Source organism: Oenanthe melanoleuca, chromosome 20, assembly GCF_029582105.1.
Source record: "Oenanthe melanoleuca isolate GR-GAL-2019-014 chromosome 20, OMel1.0, whole genome shotgun sequence".
Lineage (NCBI taxonomy): Eukaryota > Metazoa > Chordata > Aves > Passeriformes > Muscicapidae > Oenanthe > Oenanthe melanoleuca.
Genome location: NC_079353.1, coordinates 5,108,419 through 5,129,156, shown reverse-complemented (window position 1 = coordinate 5,129,156; position 20,738 = coordinate 5,108,419). Strand labels below are relative to the sequence as shown.

General features: G+C 48.3%; 1 protein-coding gene across 2 annotated transcripts in view; it reads right to left on the bottom strand.

The window, feature by feature from the left end:
• Positions 1–1,801, bottom strand: part of NTSR1 (neurotensin receptor 1) — a 54,597-nt gene extending 52,796 nt beyond the window's left edge. For both annotated transcript variants that reach the window (XR_008841990.1, XM_056507767.1), the window contains exon 1: positions 1,104–1,801. Coding sequence is in view for 1 of the 2 variants with exons in the window: in XM_056507767.1 (XP_056363742.1) it covers positions 1,104–1,763 (660 nt within the window). In the remaining variant the exon portion in view is untranslated. The remainder of the gene's footprint in view (positions 1–1,103) is intronic.
• Between the last annotated feature and the right edge of the window lie 18,937 nt (positions 1,802–20,738).

Sequence of the window (20,738 nt, the reverse complement as noted above, 5' to 3'; positions counted from 1 at the left end):
ATTCGCTCACCTGCTTTTAGTGGGAAGGAATGGTTCTGATTAATTTCCATTAAAGTTCCCTCCCTTCAAGTGTGGGAACATCCCAACGACTTCAGTACACATGCAGCTTTAAATTCCAACTGCCCGCTGATTAACCCCACCTGAAATTCATGTTCCAAATAAAAAATTGAGCAGCTATCACACGCAAGCCTGGCAGCCAAGGGGCTATGGAGATTGGTGTCTTGCTCTCTTCTGTCCCTCCTTCCGTGTCTCTTACATTTTTCAAGCTCAATGCTCCGGTAAACAAATGCCTCAACCCGCCAGAGCACTGGAGCACGGCAAGTGTTGATGCTGAAATCCTTTCCACGCATGGGCGTGTTGGATTTAGCACCGTGTGGAGAGCAGCAAAGCCGTGCTGAAGTCAGATGGGGCTGCTAAAAGCAGCTACGGATTTCCCCAAAACAGCAAAAATAGCAGCCTCTGCCTTCCACGATGCAGCTCCTTTTCAGAAGCCTTTGCTACACCCTGTGTCCAAAACTTTCTGAAATGAGGAGCTGTCACTATAATGAAGGAGAGGGCTCTGGATCAACACAAGGAACTGGGAGAGGGGGGGAGATGGTTTTATTTCCTCTGAACTTGCTGGCCGCTTTCCAGCAGAAGGGAAGGAGATGCAGAAAATGCAGAGAAAGGATGGAGATCTGGGGATTTCTGGCCATGATCTGCCACCTTTGGGGGGGACCCGAGAGTCCCACGGCGGAGCGGGGCCGGCTGTCCCGGGCTGTGCGGCACCGGGAGCGCCGGACCGGGACAAGGGGAGCTCCAGGCACGGCAAGGAGCTCCGGGGAGGGTTGGATTAACCACGAGGATTAGCACGGAGCAGGATTTACCTCGCTGCAGGGTCTCTGCTCAGCGTGGCGGGGCAGGAGCGGGTGCGGGGAGGGGCGCAGCAAGCGGAGCCGAGACCTCACAAATCCCTCCTGAGCGCACCCTGGGTCCCGTCAGGGCTGCCCGGGAGGGACATCCCCATCCCTGAGCCGCTCCCCGCTCCAGCCGCCCCCTCTGCCCCGCCCGGCTCCGCAAAGTTCGGCCAGCCGGGCGAGGAGGCGCGGCCGGGCATCCCTCACCTGGATGACCGTCTTGAGCGTGGAGGTGTCCACGATGGCGGTGCAGATGAGCGAGTCGGGATCCTGGTCCTTGCCGTAGATCTGCCCCATGGTGAAGATCATGGGGATGGCGAGCAGGAAGGAGGCGATCCAGATGCAGCTGATGAACTTCTTGGTGCGGCTGCGGGACATGATGCTCTTGGCTTTGAAGGGGTGGCAGATGGCCATGTAGCGCTCCACGCTGAGGCTGGCGATGTTGAGTGCCGTGGCATAGGTGCAGGCGTCCCGGAGGAAGTAGTAGCCCTTGCAAACGGCCCCCCCGAAAGCCCAGGGGTGATGGACCCAGATGAAGTTGTAGAGCTCGATGGGCATGCAGAGGAGGAAGATGAGGAGGTCGGAGAAGGCGAGGCTGGCCAGGTGGTAGTGCACGGTGCTCTGCAGGTTCTGCAGCGACTTCTTCCGCACCAGCGTGTACGCCGTGATGGAGTTGCCCACCGTGCCCACCAAGAAAAGAGCCGAGTAGATGACGGTCACCATCACTTTGGAGTAGATGTCGGTGTTGACGTCCAGGTCCTCCTCGTCGGGCACTTTGGGGAGCAGGTCGGAGCGGTTGGAGGCGTTGGCGTAGGCGCTGGGGTGCGGGTGCAGGGGCACGGCCGGGGCCGTGGCGTTCGGGTGCATCCCCGGCGCCGGGCAGCGCCGCCCGGAGCCGCCGCGCCGCCGCTGCCCCCGGCGGGGAACTTGGCTGGTTTTAATGCGGCGGGAGGAGCCGGCGGTCCCGGGGCTGCCGCGCCTGTGCGAGTGCGAGACGCGCCCCCCGCTCCCGGAGCGCCCGAGCCCCGCCGCCTCCGCCCTGCGGATCCCCGCACCGCCGAGGGGACGGGGTGGGAGCAGCCCCGCACACACCGGGACAGGGATACAGGCACTGGGACAGAGATAAACACACCGGGACAGGGATACAGGCACCGGGACAGGGATACAGGCACTGGGACAGGGATACAGGCACTGGGACAGAGATAAACACACCGGGACAGGGATACAGGCACCGGGACAGGGATACAGACATACACACACCGGGACAGGGATACAGGCACCGGGACAGGGATACAGACACCGGGACAGGGATACAGGCACCGGGACAGGGATACAGGCACCGGGACACACACACACCGGGACAGGGATACAGGCACTGGGACAGAGATAAAGTCACCGGGACAGGGATACAGACACCGGGACAGGGATACAGACATACACACACCGGGACAGGGATACAGGCACCGGGACAGAGATAAACACACCGGGACAGGGATACAGGCACCGGGACATGGATACAGACACACACCGGGACAGGGATACACACACTGGGATATGGATACACACACACACACTGGGACAGGGAGACACGCACCGGGACATGGATACACACCGGGACAGGGATACACACAGTGGGACACACACCGGGGCACACACGGGACATGGACACATACACCAGGACACGGATACACACACCGGGACACACACCGGGACACACACCGGGACACACACACACACACAGTAGAACAGGCACACACACCCGCACCCGCCTGCCCCGCACAGCCGCGCCCTCCCCGCCGGTCACTGCAGAGCACCCCCGGCCCCGCTGGTCCAGCAGCCCCATCCCGGTCCCCAAAGTTCGGCCCGTGTAGGGACAGAGAGAGGGAGCAGGTCCCGGGCTGGGCTGAGACTCCCCCCGCACCTTCTCCATCCCTCACTGAGTCAGAGGCACGGCTGGGAGCTGAGGGCTGGTAAGGGGCTGCTCGTGGGTCTGAGCCTCCTCCTCATCCCCCACTGGGTGAGGAGAGGTATCAGGGGTGCTCTGACACTCTTGTACATCTGTAGGTACTGCTGATTCCCATATATCTTGCTGCTGCTAGGGTAAATGCGTGTAAATGAAGGGGAAAACACACCAAAGAATACCTACCTGTGCCCTGACCTGCTTGGGGCACCCTCAGTGCCATGGCACAGCTGCTTTGCTTTGGCCCCTATCAGTGACTTTTCCCTTAATATCTTCATATTTGGGGATGTGGGTTCCTCTATGAGCTTCCCTGTTGCAGGGACAGGGGCTGTGGGGCTGCCGTGGTGATGCTGAAGGTGACAAACAGATCCTCTACAGGGAAAGGTTCCCCAAGGGTGAGTGGTCTGTGATGGGGTTACTCCAAAGATGAGTGGTCTGTGATGGGGTTACCCTTTCAGCCACCCTGTAAAGCTGTGGTGAACTCTTTGTCCACTCAGTCGCCTTTGAGATAAAAATATTTGAAAATGAAGAGAGGAGATGGAGGAAAATCCCATTCAGGGCATCACCAGTTTATTCAAAGACAGCCATAATCTTTCCTGTTCATTAGCAGATGCTGAGTGCCTTGTTTCCAATAAGCAGTGGGCTTTGTGTTCACCCAGACTGCTTACCCAGCTGATGAAAGATGTCTGATTCTTCCATCAATCAAATAATCTCTTGAATACAAGCAGCAAACTTTCCCCAGCCATCTACCAAGAGTCTATATTCCCCCCAGCTTTACTCCTCTTACATCCATCCAATAAGAACACCATGGAAGACTAACCAAAATCAGATTTATTTAGTCATGTTATTCATACCAATTTGGAGAGAAATATTTTCCAGCACTCATCTCACTCTAGTTTGGAGAATGACTAATAATCTCTTAACACCAGTGTTCCTTCCATTTCAGCTCTTCTGTTATGAAATTTCTATTAGTTGAGAGGAGTTTGTCAGAGTTGCTGTTCCCAGCTGGTCTCCCCCATTGCTCCTAACCTTTGGATGAAGTTTTGGGGTGGATCAAGATAATTTACCCTGGAAAAGGAAAGTGGAAGATGGGGGAAGTTGGTGGGGTGCCCTGATGTCTGAAGGAGATCTGCAGCTGGGATTCAAACCTTCTCCTGGCTACCCACTGTCCCCAGCCCTCAACCCCCAAGCTGGGGGGAGCTCAGAGCCCTGTGATCTAAGCACAAACCCACAATTATGGACTAAAGCAGCTCTCCCACAGACACAGTGAGTGTGTTCTGTTGGGATCTTTATCTGTAATGAAGAGTTATTGTCCCTTCTGGTGCTGTAACTTGGTTCTGGCCTTGTGAAAAGCAGTTGCTATTCCCACAAACAAGATACCCATCTGCTGGTCTAATTTTGCAGTGTGGATGTGCACGTTTGTATCAATAGCTGTCTGCAGAAATGCTCTGCTTTGGGTTTTGCTGCCTCGTGTTTCTGCACACAGATGATGCTCAGGCACAAGGAGAGAATTGCCCCAGCAGCTCTTCCTGAGTGCTCCATGTGCTGCCTCTTCCACTTTCCCTCCATGCCTAATTCTGGCAGGGAATATCAAGAGATACAGTTTAAAAATAATTCTAATTGCAAACTGAAATAGCAGGTACCTGGAAACAGTCTGGCTGTTGATCTACAATCAACACTTCAAGAGACTGGTGCATTTTGTACTGGCCAAATCTCTCCTTTCCTAAAAGTGCATGGCAAAGGTACTACCCAAAAAGTTGATAGGGGCCAAACCAAAAATGGGCTGAGTGCTCCCATCAGGAAAGGCCTCAGCAGCACATTTCTATGAGCTAATTTATTTAATAAATTCTATTAATTCCTTGTCAAATCTGCCTCAGCCACACATGGAGGATTCTCACGAGCAGACAGCTCTGCTTCTCACCAACAGGGGGTGAGCACAGATCTTGTCTCCTGGGATGCAGCCTTGCAGGGATCAACCTTTTCCCCTTTCACAAAGTTTTTGCCCAGGCAGGTTCTCCCTTCTGTCCTCACTCTCTTTTCCAGAGCTGGGCACCTGTAGCTGGTCCAGCCTGAGACCCTGCCAGCCCTGGTGTCCAAGCAGGCAGAGCTGAGCCTGCCAGAGGAAGACATCCAAGACATCCACCCTTTCCCATCCCACACCCACCCCTTTTCTTCTCTCTGTAGCATCTTTTCTCTCCCCTCTGCCAGCACATGCCCTGGGGAATTTGTGAATTCCCTTTCTACAAAATGAACCACAAAAGCATCTCTTCTCACCTTCACTTCTGCTCCCAGCGAGGTTTTAATCCACATTCTCCCTCCAGCCAAGGCAGAGGCGGGGATGAACTGCTTCCTTCTGGTGCTCCAAAGCCTCCACCACAAATCCCCACTGTTTGTTTCGGAACCAGCTGACCTTTCAGCTAATCTGGGCTCATTTTAATATATTGTGTGTGTGTGTGTCTGCGGCTTAAAAAAGGAAAAGAATCATGGAAACCAAGGAAAGCCTGATCTCAAATGTTACAGTAAGGCATTTACTTAAAATCTTGCTGGAAAATGTCACCCAAAAACCTCATCTATTTAAAATGCCTGGAGCTGAGGGTCCCACTGTGCCTTGGATGTGAAGCTTCACCCCCCTTTTATGTGGACTCAAGTATTTTCATCTTTTCTTGTTCCAGGTGATTCCAGTCAGTAGGAATTTTTTGTGTTAATCTTATTCCTGCCTGTTTTTGTGGGACAGGATTTTTTTTCTGAATGGCACAGGAAGCAGCAGAGGGAAAGCTCTGCAAGAAGTTGGTGCTAAGAGAGAGCATCAACCTTTTCCCATGGAGCACCCAGCCCCTAGAGCAGGTTCTTGAGGCAGGGGATGCTGGACTGACTGAAGCCTTTAAAATCACCTCCCACTGGGTTCACTATAGACAGCCTCTCCCCTAAAAGTCAGGAGTGTCTAAGATGTGTTGGGGAGGTAAAATGGGGAGGAGTGTACAGGGATTTTGTTGGGGCATGCTGTGCTTGAAAAGCAAGGGAGTGAGGGAGAAAGGGGTGATGGAAAAAGGGACATTGATCAGCATTGTTGGTGGCAATATTGACTGGATCATTACTTACAGGCACTCCCACACTCAACTTATTGCAAAATAAAGTGTTGGCTTGGCTGAGCAATAAAGAATATTTACTGCCTTTGGCTGGCCTGATTTCAGAAGAGTATTTTAAATCAGACCAGTTGATACACAGGACATTTATTGACTCTGGTTTTCATTGCAGATTCACCTGCTGAGGCTCTGCAGTGTGAGTGAGTCGGTGTGTGGGTTGGCAGAGTGGACAGACATGCCCAGAGCAGAGCAATGATCACACACCCCAGCATGTTTGTTCTCGGGCAGCTTTAAAAAAGAAAAAGGCAATCCAGAACCCAGAACATGCTGTGAGTGTATGGTATTATTGGTAAGAGAATCACTCTGTAGAAAGATCAGTCTCTGGGAAGGAAGAACTGGGAAATAAGATGTCAAGGCACCTTTTACAGGTCCTGTATTCTGTGTGTTGTCTGGTCAAATTCAGTCTTTTATTCAAGCAAAACTCCTTCTAGGATAATGAATGTACTGGCTGACAGACTCTGTAGTATTTGTCTCAAACATCAGAGACTGACACATTAACTGGGCACACACAGGGGATATCAACTGCTTTAGTTTAGAAATAAAGGAGTTTGGGGTCCCTTGGGCTGGTACTGCAACAAGCCCAAATCTGATTCCTCATGGCAATAAATGCATTTTGTCTCCATATATGCAGCACAAGTGCTCAGCACACAGACAGTCCTGCTGCACACAGGCTTTCCCTTTGGAAACCATGGCGTTTATTCCAAGAACAAATACAACAATTGTCAGAGGAGCCTAACTGGGAATTCTGCACTTGCTGTGGCTGGGAGCCCCAAGCAGGCAGGTGCAGATGGGCTGTCCCTCTGCTCCCCAGGGGTTTAATCTGTTTTTTGCAGCCCTGGCAGGGCTGTGCCAGCCGTGCTTCCAGCAGCTCCAGCCCAGAGCTGCCCCTCTCCTCCCACACCACACCAGCACCTTCCAGCAAGTCTCAGCACTCAATTCACAGGTTAACCTCGCTTTCTCAGCCCTCCTCCAAATAATTGGTGCTGTTTTCCAAAATTTCAAGTGGGCCTGGCAATTGTAAAATGCGAAGGAAAAAGCAGCGCAGCAAAAATCCCTGGCAGCCAAAAGCTCCTTACTGTCTTTCCCCAGTGGCCTTCCCATGTTTTAGAAGTACTCACAGATCCTGAATAAATGCCTTGGATTTCAGGAAACACACAAAGCACTGGGCATGCTTTGTGCTCTTTCCTGGTGTGAGCTTTTTTATTAAATGCTGGAAATGCCATGGGCTGGAAGAGCTTTTTCCTTGGCTCTGTGTCACCAAAAACAGGGTGTGTTCAGACACCACTCCACCTCCCTGGCACCCACAAAGTCCCTTTCCTTTTCCAGGGAGAGCAGCACTGAGGGATGCAGCAGGGTCAGCACCAGAAAGGTTCCCAGTGGAAACTTCCCTGCACTGGCTTTGAGTTGCTCTGTGACTCTTCAGACTCAAAAACTTGGCACTTCATTTCCTCCAAAGCACGCTGTGACCTGTGCAAATGTTTATTACTGGTTCTCTGTAATCTGGCTCATTCCTGCTATTCTTCCTTTTAAGAGCCCATATCCTCCTATTTTTCCAAGCTCTGACACCCTGAGCCTGGGCTGCTCCCAAACCCATGTTGGCATCCCTATCCCTGTGTGAGGATCACAGTTTAAGCATCTTGGACCAGAGATGACAAAAACAGTATTAACCCTGTTAGAGTGAGCAGAGAGTCCCTGGAGAGGGATTTTCTTTTCCTTCTATTATGGCTCAGAGGCTGTTGCACCCTACCCAAGGGAAAAGGCTCCCATAATCAGGAAAAAGCCTCAACTCCAGAGGCTCTATAATGTAAAGCAACCCTGGGACTGCTCTAAATTAAACTGTAAGAAAACAACCAAAGGAAGCAGGAGATAAAGAAAAAAAAATCTACCAAAAAAATGGCCAGAGAAGTTCATTCCTTCCATCCTGTGTTAGAGAGGGAGTTCATTCAGTGCCTTTCACTGATAATTGGGGCTGCATTCAGTGCCTTACATCTTTTTTTCCATAAGTCTCATACAGGGTGTTTGGTGAGCTGCAGGTACTGAAGAAATGTGGGGGGAAAAAAGCCCAGCTTGTGGGAAATAAATCATTGGTTGATTTAGTGGAAAGATGTTTACTGAGATGGGAACTCTCTGGACAATAGCTATCTTTCTAAAGATTCTCATAAATCACAGACAAACTGTTCTGACTCCAAGGGAAAATATTTCCAACTTTTCACTGTTAAAAAATAACTTGGGTTTTTTCACTGTTCTTGCAGCATCTTTTCATTTTTGCTTCCAGAGACTTCCCTGCTCTGCTTCTTGTCTTGCCTAACCTGTGAATATCCTTCCAAAGCCTTATGCCAAAGGGGTGATCCTGTGGTGTCTTTGCTAGGATTGGTAACTGGCTCCTTGAGAAACTCTGCTGAATCAGAATTACAGAATGGTTTGGGTTGGAAGGGACCTTAAAGGTTGTGTTGCCACCCCTGCCATGGGCAGGGACACCTTCCACTGTCCCAGGTGGCTCCAAGCCCCATCCAGCCTGGCCTTGGACACTTCCAGGGATCCAGGGGCAGCCACAGCTGCTCTGGCCTCCCTGTGCCAAGGTCTCCCCACCCTCACAGGGAAGAATTTTTTCCTAATGCTAATCTGTACATGCTCTCTGTCAGCTTGAAGTGATTCCCCCTTGCTCAGTCACTCTGTGCTCTTCTATAGTCTCTCCATTTTTCTTGTAGCTCCTTAAGGTACTGGAAGGCCACAATCAGGTCAGGCTACAGTTTTTCTCTTTTATTTACAAAGCCCATGTGTACAGATTTTGGAACCAAAACAAGTTCACTTTTAGTGCAGTACAAGATTTTACTGCAAAAATCAGAAAAAGTTACCTACCCAGCCCTGAACCCAGGTCTGAATGCCTGAGGAAAAAGTCTGGAGAATGATTTGGGTAGAAGGGTGCATTCATACAAGAAATTTCTAAACATCAGCAAAGCAACACTGGTGACAAGGATGTGAAATAGGTTAGAAAAATTAGATGGAGTCCTTCTTCCTCAGAAATGATCATCTCATCAAAGGAAGTCATATTTCAGCAGGTGGCAAAGAGAAGTAACAATGACAGAAACTTCCACAAAAGCAGCTGTGAGATGAACTGGCAGGCAGCTGGGCAGAGCTCAATTAACAAACTTATTTCTTTAAATGACTTGATGCCCCAGAATTTGCCCTGATCCTTCGGCAAATTTTGCAGCCACAGGTCAGCTTGGCTCCAGAATTGTGTGAGGTTCAGAGAGACTCTTAAAGCCCTTCTCTTACCTGGAGCTATGCTGGCCAGACAAGCAGGCTGACCTCAGTGCAAGGAGAAATATTCCTCTGCCAGGGAGGCACAAGGAGAAACAGAGCTATGAATTTCAAGAATTAAAAGCCAAAAGTCAAGCTGAAGTCAGGGTGGCAGGATCTGCCCAGATTTTGTTTGTGTAAGTAATACTTTCAGAGGGCAGAAGTCCCCAGGCAATGATTTCTGTCCCCTCTACAGCTTAATTTGCACAGCAAGGCCAATGCTTGGAAATGCTTTTCCAATGCTTGGGGCCTATAACAATATGGGACATATATAAAAAAGAAGTGGGATTTTGACCATAAGTACCAGGAATTATTTTTAAATATTTTTAGAGCTATTTTTAAAGAGTTTTAGGAATTCTTCACCAGCTGTCCTCAAACAACCTTGTCTCATTTGAGTCTCCCTGGAGAAAGTGAGGCTCCTGAGACACCTCAGTGGATCATTACTGGGAGAATAACAAATTAACAGCACTGATGAGCCTTTGAAACCACTGGCAAATGAGCTGAGCAAGCAACAAATCCTAAATTCATCTTTGTGGGGACTAAGCTTTGGATGCATTAGGAAGATGTGTAGTTCCCACCTGCTTGTATTTGTACTTTAATGGAGATCTTCACCTCCCAGAAGCCCCTCCAAGGAGCTCAGAAATATACCCTGTCCTCTGTGAGACTCTCTGCTTCCCTTGATAAGTATGCAAACACATTTTATTATGAGCCTAATATGCCAGCTAAAAGGAGAAATTGATAGTCTGCCATATAAAGAGATCTGAGATATGGTTGAAAAAGGGCAAACTTTCAAGAAATGAAATCCATCTTGTGTTGCAATATGAGGAGATCACTTTATCTGTTCATCTTTTATTGGAATAAAAGGGCATGTGTAGGTATTGAATTAGCAGCGTGACATGTCACAGGCTGAGCTCAAAGCATAAAAAGAAAGATTTTGATCAAATGCACACTTGCCTCAAGATGTAAAAGGGATGATGTGAAGAAGCAATTCTGCAAATTTAAGCAAAATTGGTTTAGAGCAGATTTTGACAGCAAACAGAGACAGAAAATGTGCCAATCTCACCCTCACCAACCAACCAACCCAGAGCAAACCCAACTGCAGGTGTTGGCACAGCTGGTCCCTTCCCTCCTGCAGCCCAGGAACTGACCCAGGGCACTCAGCACGTCACTGCTGGAGCCAGGGCAGCTCTTTGGCTGGCTCCAGACTCACAGAAAGGGAAAGAGAGCTGGGGACAGGGAGCCCAAGTGGGTTCTTTGCTTGAGTGGTGACTCCTGATCCTGTCTGGCTTTTGAACCTAATCACAGAGGATCTGGGAGAAGGTGATGCTCCTAATCCAGGAGAGGTGCAATAGTCTCATGTTCAGTTCCTGACAGGCTGAATTTCTCCTTCAGGTGCTGAAAGTCAAGGAGGAGAGTAGAATCCATTCCTCTATAGATTCTCAGTCTGCCTAATTGCAGACTTCCACACAAGTGCCATGCTCATGGAAGACTCAGAAGACACGAAGCTATTTTTACTCTACATTTAACTCTTCTGAGCCAGTAGCAACTGAGAAGTTGTGATTAGTGCTGCGAGTTCTCCTGTAAAACAGTTATCCAGTGAATCACTCTTCACTGACAGGGCTCTGCCCACCTTCCCACCAGCCTCACCAGGTGATAGCCTACTATTATAACTCCCCCAGGAGGCAATTATTTCATGGAGACAATCCTTTTCTTCCTCTCCTGCCTGCTAGGGAGCTGCTCTGCTCAGCTCCATGGCAAACAGCAGCTGCTGGTGGAGGTGACCCCCTCAGCCAGGGTATCCTCACAGATGGGGCTTCAACTGCTCACACACCAGAGAGGCACAGGGAATGGTCCTGCTGGCTCCAGGGGCTGATAAGGATGGAAATAAATACATGTACCCCAAGTTCCTGGAGATTCACTGTCCAGGGGGATGTGAAGTCTTGGTTCTGGTTTGTGAAATTACCCCCATGAGCACGAGTGCCCTTGCTTTAGCCACCTCCAAGATCAGGAGGGCAATCTCCCCAAAATGAAAACTGGCTTCCCTCCAGTGCCTGGTGCATACAGCACTCCTGCCCCCCATTCTCTCCTAAATCAATGCCCAGCCATGCAAATCAAACAGCAATCTGCAGGGCTGTGCTTCATCAGGAGGAGGAGGCAGGAGCAGCCCCAGACCTGCTGCAGCACCTTGTCCTGCTGTCCCAGGGATGGGCTGGCCTGGGCTGGGCAGCAGCAGGGCTTTCCAGAAACTGCTATTGATCATGGGCAGGAGAGGAGCTGAAGTGACAGCAATAATCATCATCATTCTAATTGCTTTATTTGATCACACAGACAGAGCCCAGAATGTGCCGATAATAACAGGAACACCCTGGGAGCACCTTTGATTTTCTCTTCATGAAATCTCACGTTTGGCTGTTGTTTCTGAAAAAACATGGGATGGGAATCATTACAAGGCAAATTAGGTTTGAATGTTGCCAGTTTGTGGAGAGAATATGGAGAAACAGTCTCAGTGAGCTCCTGTTCTGCCCAGAATCTGGAGTCAGTGGCAGAGCTCCACACCTGAGCCCAATCCTGCCTCCCTGACTGCTCAGACCTGTGCCAGAATTCAGCAGTTTCTGATTTTTGCCACATCCCAACTGACTGGGAGCTAAATAACAGGCTGGGTTCAGATACCACCACCAATGTGTTTTCATATTTCCATTAATATTAGTGTTGACAATCCTGGAGGTCTTTACCAACCTTAATGATCCCATGATACTATGCCACCATCTAAATAAAAGGAGTGGAGAAACCACAGGGCCAAAATCCACTCCCTTCCCCTAACTGAGTGCACTTGTGTCTTACTGCCTCCAGCTAATTATTACAGCTTGTGTTTATGTGGCTCTTTTTGCCAACCTATAAAATAGCAGCAAATCCTCATGTTTGGCTTTGGCACTGAGCAAACATCTCAAACAAACCTCTCTTGAAACTCCCTGGTTCCTGCAGCCTGTGGATTTATCCTCCAGGGTGTCATGACAGTGAGGTTTGGTCCCAAATGGATTAAATGACTGTAAGTGGTTTTTCCATTACTCCAACAGCAAACACCATTCATGAGTGTAATTTGTAATGTGGCACAGAGGAATGAAATTAAATTTGTTTGATGATATCCAGAGAAATGCTTCTGTTTTGGAATAAATTAAGACAGAGGTACAGGTTGCAATGAACCTGCAGGAACCCTGCTCAGAGCTGCCATTCCTGGAGCCAGGCTGAGCACCTGCAGTGCAACAAGGCAGATCATTATGGATGGGATGCAGAATATGTGTAAATATTTTACATAATGGCATTTGGCCAGCACGTGTGGATTTGAGCCCACAAGAGGAGCAGCAGCCTTTTTTTACCTTCCCCACTTCATCCCACTGAAGATTTTTCCTTCACAGGAAGAAGACATAAATCCCAAGGTTTAGAATCAATTCTGAGCGTGCAGTGAGAGGATGCTCGATGTTAAATGTTTAAATTAAACACAGCAACTTCAGCTATTCAGACAGAAACCCATTCCCTTGGGAGGCTCCCTTGTAGGTGTGTTTGATGGGACCAGCTCTGCAGCAGCCAAAATCAATGCTGAGTTTGCTGCAGCACAACCACAGGGCTGCAGCTGGAGAATTGTGGCTCAAGGGTTTTGTTGTTCAGCCTGTGATGAGGGGATGTGCATACCAGAAACTCCCAGGCAGCTTCTTAGTTAAGGATTAAAATTTTCCAAAGTACTTTGCTATAATTGCATGGTTTTCCTTAAATTAAATGCTTGAATAATTCTAGAAATTGGCTCGAACTAGAAAATGCTTCACCTCTAACTATAATTTGCTAGGAAACAGGTAAAAAAAAGGGGGAGCTCAAGCAAGAATAAGTAGTGCAAGTATAAAGAGGTTTGGGAGAAAGGAATGAAAGAGTGAATATGTATCAGCAATAACTTACATTTATGTTACTGTCACAGAGCCCTGAAAATAAAATCCACGAACAAACGGGGATAAATATTAAACCAGCATTTATGTTCACTTTCATTTCAACAGTGCAAACACTTAAACACATTAAAAAAGATTTAGATTTTCAAGATACTCAGAGGTTTTTTAGGCACTGTCAAATTTGATTCAAGTCGATGAAGTCTGAATACTCTGTATAAATATGCAGCTCAGTAAGCCTTCTGCCCAGCCCAAAAACCAAGATATTTTTAAACAGACTAGAAATGGGATCCATACAGCCTCCTCATGATTGCTCTAGAGATTTGGACAAAAAAGAGAATCTGCATGGGAGTGTGCAGGGGGTTTTAACCTGTGCTGAAGCAGAGGTGGGAGAACACAGCCCTCCCCAGCAGACAAAACACATTTTCCTTGCAGGATGCTGGAGAAGAGGAGAAGAGCAGCCAGGTCCAGCCAAAGCCCTCACTCCAATCTGACACATTTCTGTGTTGATTCATTTGACAGTTCAAGTGTGACCTGGGGCTGGAGGCTCAGCAGCTGCTAAAAGACTTGTGATGTTGGGACTGCCCAGCTGGAGAGTTGGGGTGACCATGGACTCCATCCCCAGAGCTGCTCAGCCGTGTCCTGTGGCTGACAGAGATGAAACCCCAAGGGCAGGAGCAGGCATCACCTCCTCCCTGAGGCAGCAAGGACAGCTTCCTAGTTGAAAATTAGATAAATTGAACGAATACAGGATTTTGCAGCATGAAAGAAGCCCTGAGGAGGCTGCAAGGTGCTGTGTGCTTGGGCAGCCTCAGCACAGGGAAAAATCCACCTCCACTGGGGCTGTGGCCACTGATTGTGGAGCAGGGAAGAAGTGACAGCATCAGGACTGACCAGGGTGTTGACTGACCACGGGTGCTGATGCTCTGTAATTTTCAGACTTGCAAACGTGGTGGCAAACTTGGAACTTTGTTTGACTTCCATCTAAAAGGAACATATGATTATTGCAGCATTTGGACCCGAGATTCAGCAAAAAAAACCAAAAGCAGCATATGAGGTAACATATGGTAAATATGTATTTAGAAAGTAGACAAATTCATCTGGGTCAAGATTTAATCAGATAATGTTTGTTTTAGACTCAGCACTAATGCTACTTTGGAAGCATATTACATTTGGAATCAGTATTTAAAACTCTATTACAGGCAAATGAAAATAAAAACTAAGAAAAAAAAAAAAAAGAGTGGGAAATTCATGGCATGGCAAATTTCTGTTTCTTTGGAAGCCAGATCAAGTCTAATTAATCCATGCTCACCCACTTTCCTTGCACTTCTGGTACAAAGGGCTAGCCTGGGTGTATAATGCAGCTAATTACTCATTTCCTTTTGGTTTCCTCATCTTTATTTATTAATTCCCAAATTCCAGCTAGACCTATAAATACCATCTTAGACTCTGAAGAAGCTCCTGAAAGAAGAAAAAAGAAAGCTCTGACAATGCTGGAAGTCCTTTGTGTTTTAATGAAAGTCCTTCTGGTTCAAGAGGTCCTGCAAGTTTTTAGGCAAAATATTTCCCCCCAAAGTCAATGAATCACAAAACACAGCCAGTGCTGTCATGGCTTGGGGTAATCTTTTAAGAGTTTTTCCAGTACCTTTATAATTTCCCAATTCCATCATTATGTGACCTTTGACAGGCTCCATAAGTTTATATTGTTCCAGCACATGCACTGTTCACATTCTGATCTCTCTTACTCAGGTGGAGACAATGGAGTAACACCAGTATTTGTAGGTTGGGAGAAAGATCAAGATCCATCCAGAGTCTTTTCCTCAGCCAAATAGTTACAGCTTCAAGCCAAGAATAACACAAGATATGTGGGAAATCAACATGAGCATGCATGAGACTCGTAGTACATAAGATTTCCTATGAATCCTGATGGATGGAGTGGTCCAGCTCTGTTCTCCAGAATTTATTTCCCCACCAGACCACTGCATTGCACATGGCTCCCTGTGGAATCCCTGTGCCCAGCCAAATCCAGCCTCCAGCAGAGCCTGTCACACCTGCTTTCCATCACCTCCTGCCTGAAGCTGCATGCCTTGAGACTTTGCATTGTTCTTCCACTTGATTAAAATTCACAAAATCCTCCATTTGGTACAGGGCTCCCTACCCAATTTGCACTAACAGGTATGAATTTATTCATGTAGAGAGAACTGAAGTGGGGACAGAGTAAGGATCAGGGGAGGGAGCAGCTCTGCAGACCAGTCAAAGTCCAGGACAGGCGATTTCTGAGCAGACATGTCTTTCTTTGAGAGTCAGGTTTGAGCGAGGATCAGGCATTTGGTGTGGCTGCTGAATTTCCTACATATTTATGACTCTACACATGAGAAAAGTTGTCAGCTCAGAGATGAGCTGAGAGCAGTTTGCTGCTCCCTCCCCGTTTAACAAAGGCACCAGGTGGCTGGCAGAGACGCTGGATTACTTCATTAGCAGCAAGCAGAGCAGAAGGCTGGCTGTGAACAAGCAGTGCTGAAGGAAGCCAAGCAGATGAAGCTGCAGGATGGAGCCCCTCCAAGTGCTGATAGGAGAAGGGAAGATGGGCCAAGCTGGTGAGAAACCCCTGTCACCTCTTGCAGGCACTCCCAGAGCCCTCACACAGCCCGTTCTCACATCTGTGACACCCTCTCCTGTCTCCACACACTCTGCCTCAGCCTCTGCCTTACCCTTCCCAACGAGGGCTGCTGTGCATGGGACAGTGATTGCAGCAGCCCCCTGGGAGCCATAAACCACTCAAAACTCTGCTCCCCCACATCTGCTGGGATAACTGCTGCCTCCTTCTCACACGAGATGCCCAGCAAAGATGGAGATGTGCAGTAGAGGTCCGTGGGTACCTATGGCTTTGGAGGGAATTGTTCCACTCTCCTGGTTTTTGGGCCAGCTCTCCTAATTCCATCAGATTATGGCATTAGTGAGGGTAGGAGAGGCAATAAGATAATGCATCAGCCTTTCAGGCTCGGGGGGATTTGCTACCCTCCTTTTCCTTGTCTCACAGAGATGCAGCGTGGTTTGACAGGGATACTGGGAACCAGCCCTGAGATTGTGTGGCTGGGAAGCAAGGAGCTCCTCCTGGGTCCTGGAATTAATTAATTAATGTGTCCCTCCATTTCAAAAAGGCACACAGAATATCAGACTTCTGGGGCACTTGGAAATTCTGCTACCAACAGGTACTAAAAAAGCATATGGCTTGCTGCCTGCCAAGGACATCAGGGAAATGAGAAGGGAATATCTCCAATTTTAACTGAAGAGAGGACTCAGATAAAGGATCACAAAGCTCTCTGACAGGGCATGCTGCCCCTCAAGGTGCTGCAAATAGCCACAAGCCAATGATAGCAATTACTGGGATGTTTTCCCTTTCCTTCTTGCTGGAGATTCAAGGAGCCCTGGCAGTACCAGTGATGTCATGCATTGTTATTAACAGCAGGGGAAACTCAAACACGGTTCTCAGGGCCTCACTTGTGCTGAACACCACACAATCTTTCCCAAAGCAATTGCAACCCCTGTGAGCTCCAGGGAAAACCTGAGTTTATTCTACAATTCATCTGATTTTTTTTCAAGTAAGGATTGCAGCAGGCAAGGTGTTGCTGCCAAGCCTTTCTTTGGAGGGCAGCTGGGGTGTCTCCCTCCCTCTGAGCCCCAGATTAGCAGTGATCTTGTGCTGATCCCTCTGCCCATTCATCTGCTGTGCTCACCCTTCAGAGCTGGCACTGCAGACAGGGAAATCCTCTTTGGTGCCTCTAACTTTAATTAAAATGTCACCTTTCAAACTCCCATGAGAAGAGCCCAGTGGTCCTTTCTGCTCTTCTCACAAACCAAATCAGCCATCAAGTCACAACTGGGAAATTTAGCATCCCATTGCAAAGATGGTAATTAATCACCATTTGAGTTTAAAGGAGTCTCTGGTTCACCCAGGACAGCAGCATTGAGGGGAAGGACATACCTGAGGAGCTGTGAATGGAGATCTTAATGTGTTATTGTCAAGTGAATGCAGCTTTGAGAACAGGTTTGCAGACTTAAAACTCAAATAGGAAAAGATGGAGAAAGAGGAAAGCTACATCTTCATCATGGCAGTCAAGTTCTGCTGCTGGCTTGAACTGGCATGACCAAAAGGAGGAAAGACTGGTAATATTCTTGCATTATAATCCATGTAATTGTGGTTTTGGGGCAGGTCACCTTGAAAGTCTCTATTTAAATGTTCAAGGACCAGGTGAGTTGGCTTTGAGTGTGACCACAGTGTAGTCAGTGCATCCTTCTAAAACTCTCTGTTACTCTCCTGCCCATGTGCCACCAACCCCAAGGTCCCATCCATGTCACAGCAGGTGAGCAAGGGCCCTTCCCAGCTGTGGAGAGGAGTGGAACCAACAGCCTGTGCTTAGCAGGAATAACACAGGGAGAGCAGGACTGCAAACAAACATGGCAAAATGAGCAGCTAAAGCCACAGGGACCATTTCATAATGCCTCTGGAAATGTGGAGCTGCTCACCAGTTTTCCCTCACTGCTATTTCACAATACTGGCTGATTAAATTTTGCTGTCTGGTATTGAGTCTAAATAACAATGAATAACTTATGAGGAGCTCTTCTAGCGAGGCACACTGTGTTCCTGCAATTCACTCAGTGCTGGGATTGTTGCTCACCAGACCCAGGGGACCCAGCCAGGTCTCCTGCCCATTTTCCACACATCTGGACAACAGCTGGTGAGTATCTGTAGCTGCCACCTCAGTGTCACCACAGCTGGCTCCCAGCTGTCAGGCCATGGATTGGGAGCCCAACCTTTGCTCCCACATCTCTGGGCACCATGGCCAGCTCAGACTGGTGAGGTGTCCAGTGAGAATACAAACCCAAAATCCCACCAGCCTCCCTGGAAGCATTCAGCCTGTCCCACCAGCTTTTTCTTCTTATCCAGCTCTTGTTAGGTTTTTACTTTCTGCTGAAGGCAAGTCTCCACCAGAATGGAGTGCTGGATGAGATACTTTAAAATATTTTGAGTCCTGCAACGGGTTTTAGCTCTCCCAGCCCCCATTTGCACCCAGAAGTGGTGCCAAATATCCATTTGCTTTGCTTGGCTGAGGCAGCAGGAACTCCACCACCCCTTGCTCTGCCCTGCCCAGGGTAGGGGTGATGCTTAAACCAATTCACTCCGACACAAAGGGTGTAAAATATATTACAAGGGCAGCTCTGAATTGCCCAGGCTGAAATGCACTTCAGCAGCAGCTTTTGTGCAGCTTTAGCTCTGTGATCCAGGATCAGAGGGGTGGTGCACAGTGCCTGTCTCTCCTCCAGACTGGGAGGCAACAATTTCTCTGCCCAAGCGCTGTGAGTGCATCCGAAATGCATGAGGAGCTGTTTGAGCACCCCTTGCCAGAGCCTGCCAAACAAGAGATAGATTTGCCTTCTGCATTCAAGTGAATTTTTATTTTTGTCAATCTTGCCACTCTTCTAACATGTCCCCCTGTGAAATGTGTTGAGCTGCGATAACCGGGCATAACGCATCCGCAGGGATTTCAGTGGCAGGAAAACAATCTTGATATTCACCATGAAGAATGTCAAGTAGTTTTATAGTATCAAATGGTGATGGTTTTTACATCCAGTCTGTGGAGAGTAAGCTGTGGAAGAAGCTAGACTGTGTGAATTTATATGTGTGTGTGTGTATTTACTGCAACCACTGATCAGATCAAGAAAGCAACCAGGAATCTCAAACAAACCTCATTGTTTCCCCTACACACCCCAGGACTTCTTCTCTCGCTGTGTTTTTTTTCCCCTCTTCTAATTACAGTGATGCTATTACCCAAATTAGCAGCTGAGTACACACAGAAAATCTTTTCAGGACCAGGTGTGATGGCAGTGAGACAAATGCCATTGAGACCTGGCAAGGTGCTGTCCCAGGCAGGAGGAGAAAACACACGGGGTTTGGGGAGTCCCCTCTGTTCTCTGCAGCTACAGGATCCTCCAAACAGGTGATTCTTTGTTTATTTAGCCTTTGTGGATCACAGTCTAGCTGCAGCTGAGAGTTCAGAGCACCTCTGCAGAGCCCATGTGTGGGGAAGGCAGTGGGAGGAAGGTTTGCCCTCCAAAGGGGATTAATTAGGAAAAAAGCAGCTGGTGGACATGGGATAAATAAGAACTTAAAGGTAAAAATGAGTAATTATAAGATAAGAACATTTCTCTCTCAGCTCCTGGTTCCACCATGTGTTTTTGCTATCTGCCATCTTCTCCAGCAGGAATAGTGCTTAAAAAAACCTGAGTTAGTGAAATGAAGCCTATTTTCCAAACATGAACTGCTGGCTGGGAAGTATGATTTCTGTTAACACTGTCTCCCTTGAGTGATTTTCTAAAATGTCAAGTAAAACTTCTTAGTTCTGGCAAGATTTGTGCAGAAATTTCAGTTTAGGAGCAGGCCAGAGGTGGGGCTGAGCACCAAGACCCTGCAGGGGTTGTGGTCACTGCTCAGGTACTGAGCAAGAAGATGTAAGATCCAACCCTCCTTGGGTTTTAACTCAGACCTAAAGCTCCTAAAATTAAGTATTTGCATGATCTCAAAACTGAACCTGTCAAGGCTTAGCAGCACTTGGGTCTGGTACAGATTTTATGCTAACCTGCCATGGTCTTCATGTTATATTGAATCAAAATTTAACTTTTTTTTTGTCTTTTCCAAGACACTCTCCAGTCTGGGTTGGTTTAATGTCATTACCCAGGTGTGTCATACCTAAGCAGGCAGCAGGACAGCAGAGGGATGCAGCTCTGGACTCTGTGTGCTGTCAGGAGGCAGCACAGGGTGAATCCCCCCAGACACCCACAGCTGCACCCCTGGTGTGTGAGAGAAGGGAGAAAGCTCCAGGCAGAGAGGGAAGGGAAGCCCCTCACATTACAGGCAGCAAAGGATGGATTTCCACTATTCCTGCAGATGTTTAGGTGTTTTAATTACATCTGGCTCATCAAGAGAAGCCTAAATCAAAGCACGTGGCAGGGGGGAGGTTAAATGTTGCTCTTTTCAGACTACACATTGTTTTTGTTTCTGTCTCCATGAACAGAATATTACAGAAGCAAATGTGGCAACGCTCAGCGAGCGCCTCCTCCTTAATCCACCTCAGCATTTGCCTGCTCTCACTTGGTTTCTGCAGTAATCACATTTCCTTTATCTTTAATTCATGACCTGATCTTTCATTTAAAGTGTTTCTTTTTTCCTCTATGCACATTCCTGCTCACGGCTCTTGCAATCCACGATGTAACCTAATGCCAGAGGCGAAGTGAGGTGAGTTTTTGCAGAGTGGAGCTTCTGAAGGAGGCTGACATTTGAGGAGGGATTCAGGTGCCTGAACACACGTCATGGGCTGCTTTGGAACCCCCCAGGGCAGCTGAGGCATCCCCAGAAGGGCTGGAAGATGTCACAGGGAACCTTTGGGAGGTCACATCCTCGTGGGGACCATGTCCCCCAGGCTGGCTTAATAGAGCAGACAGAAAATCAGAG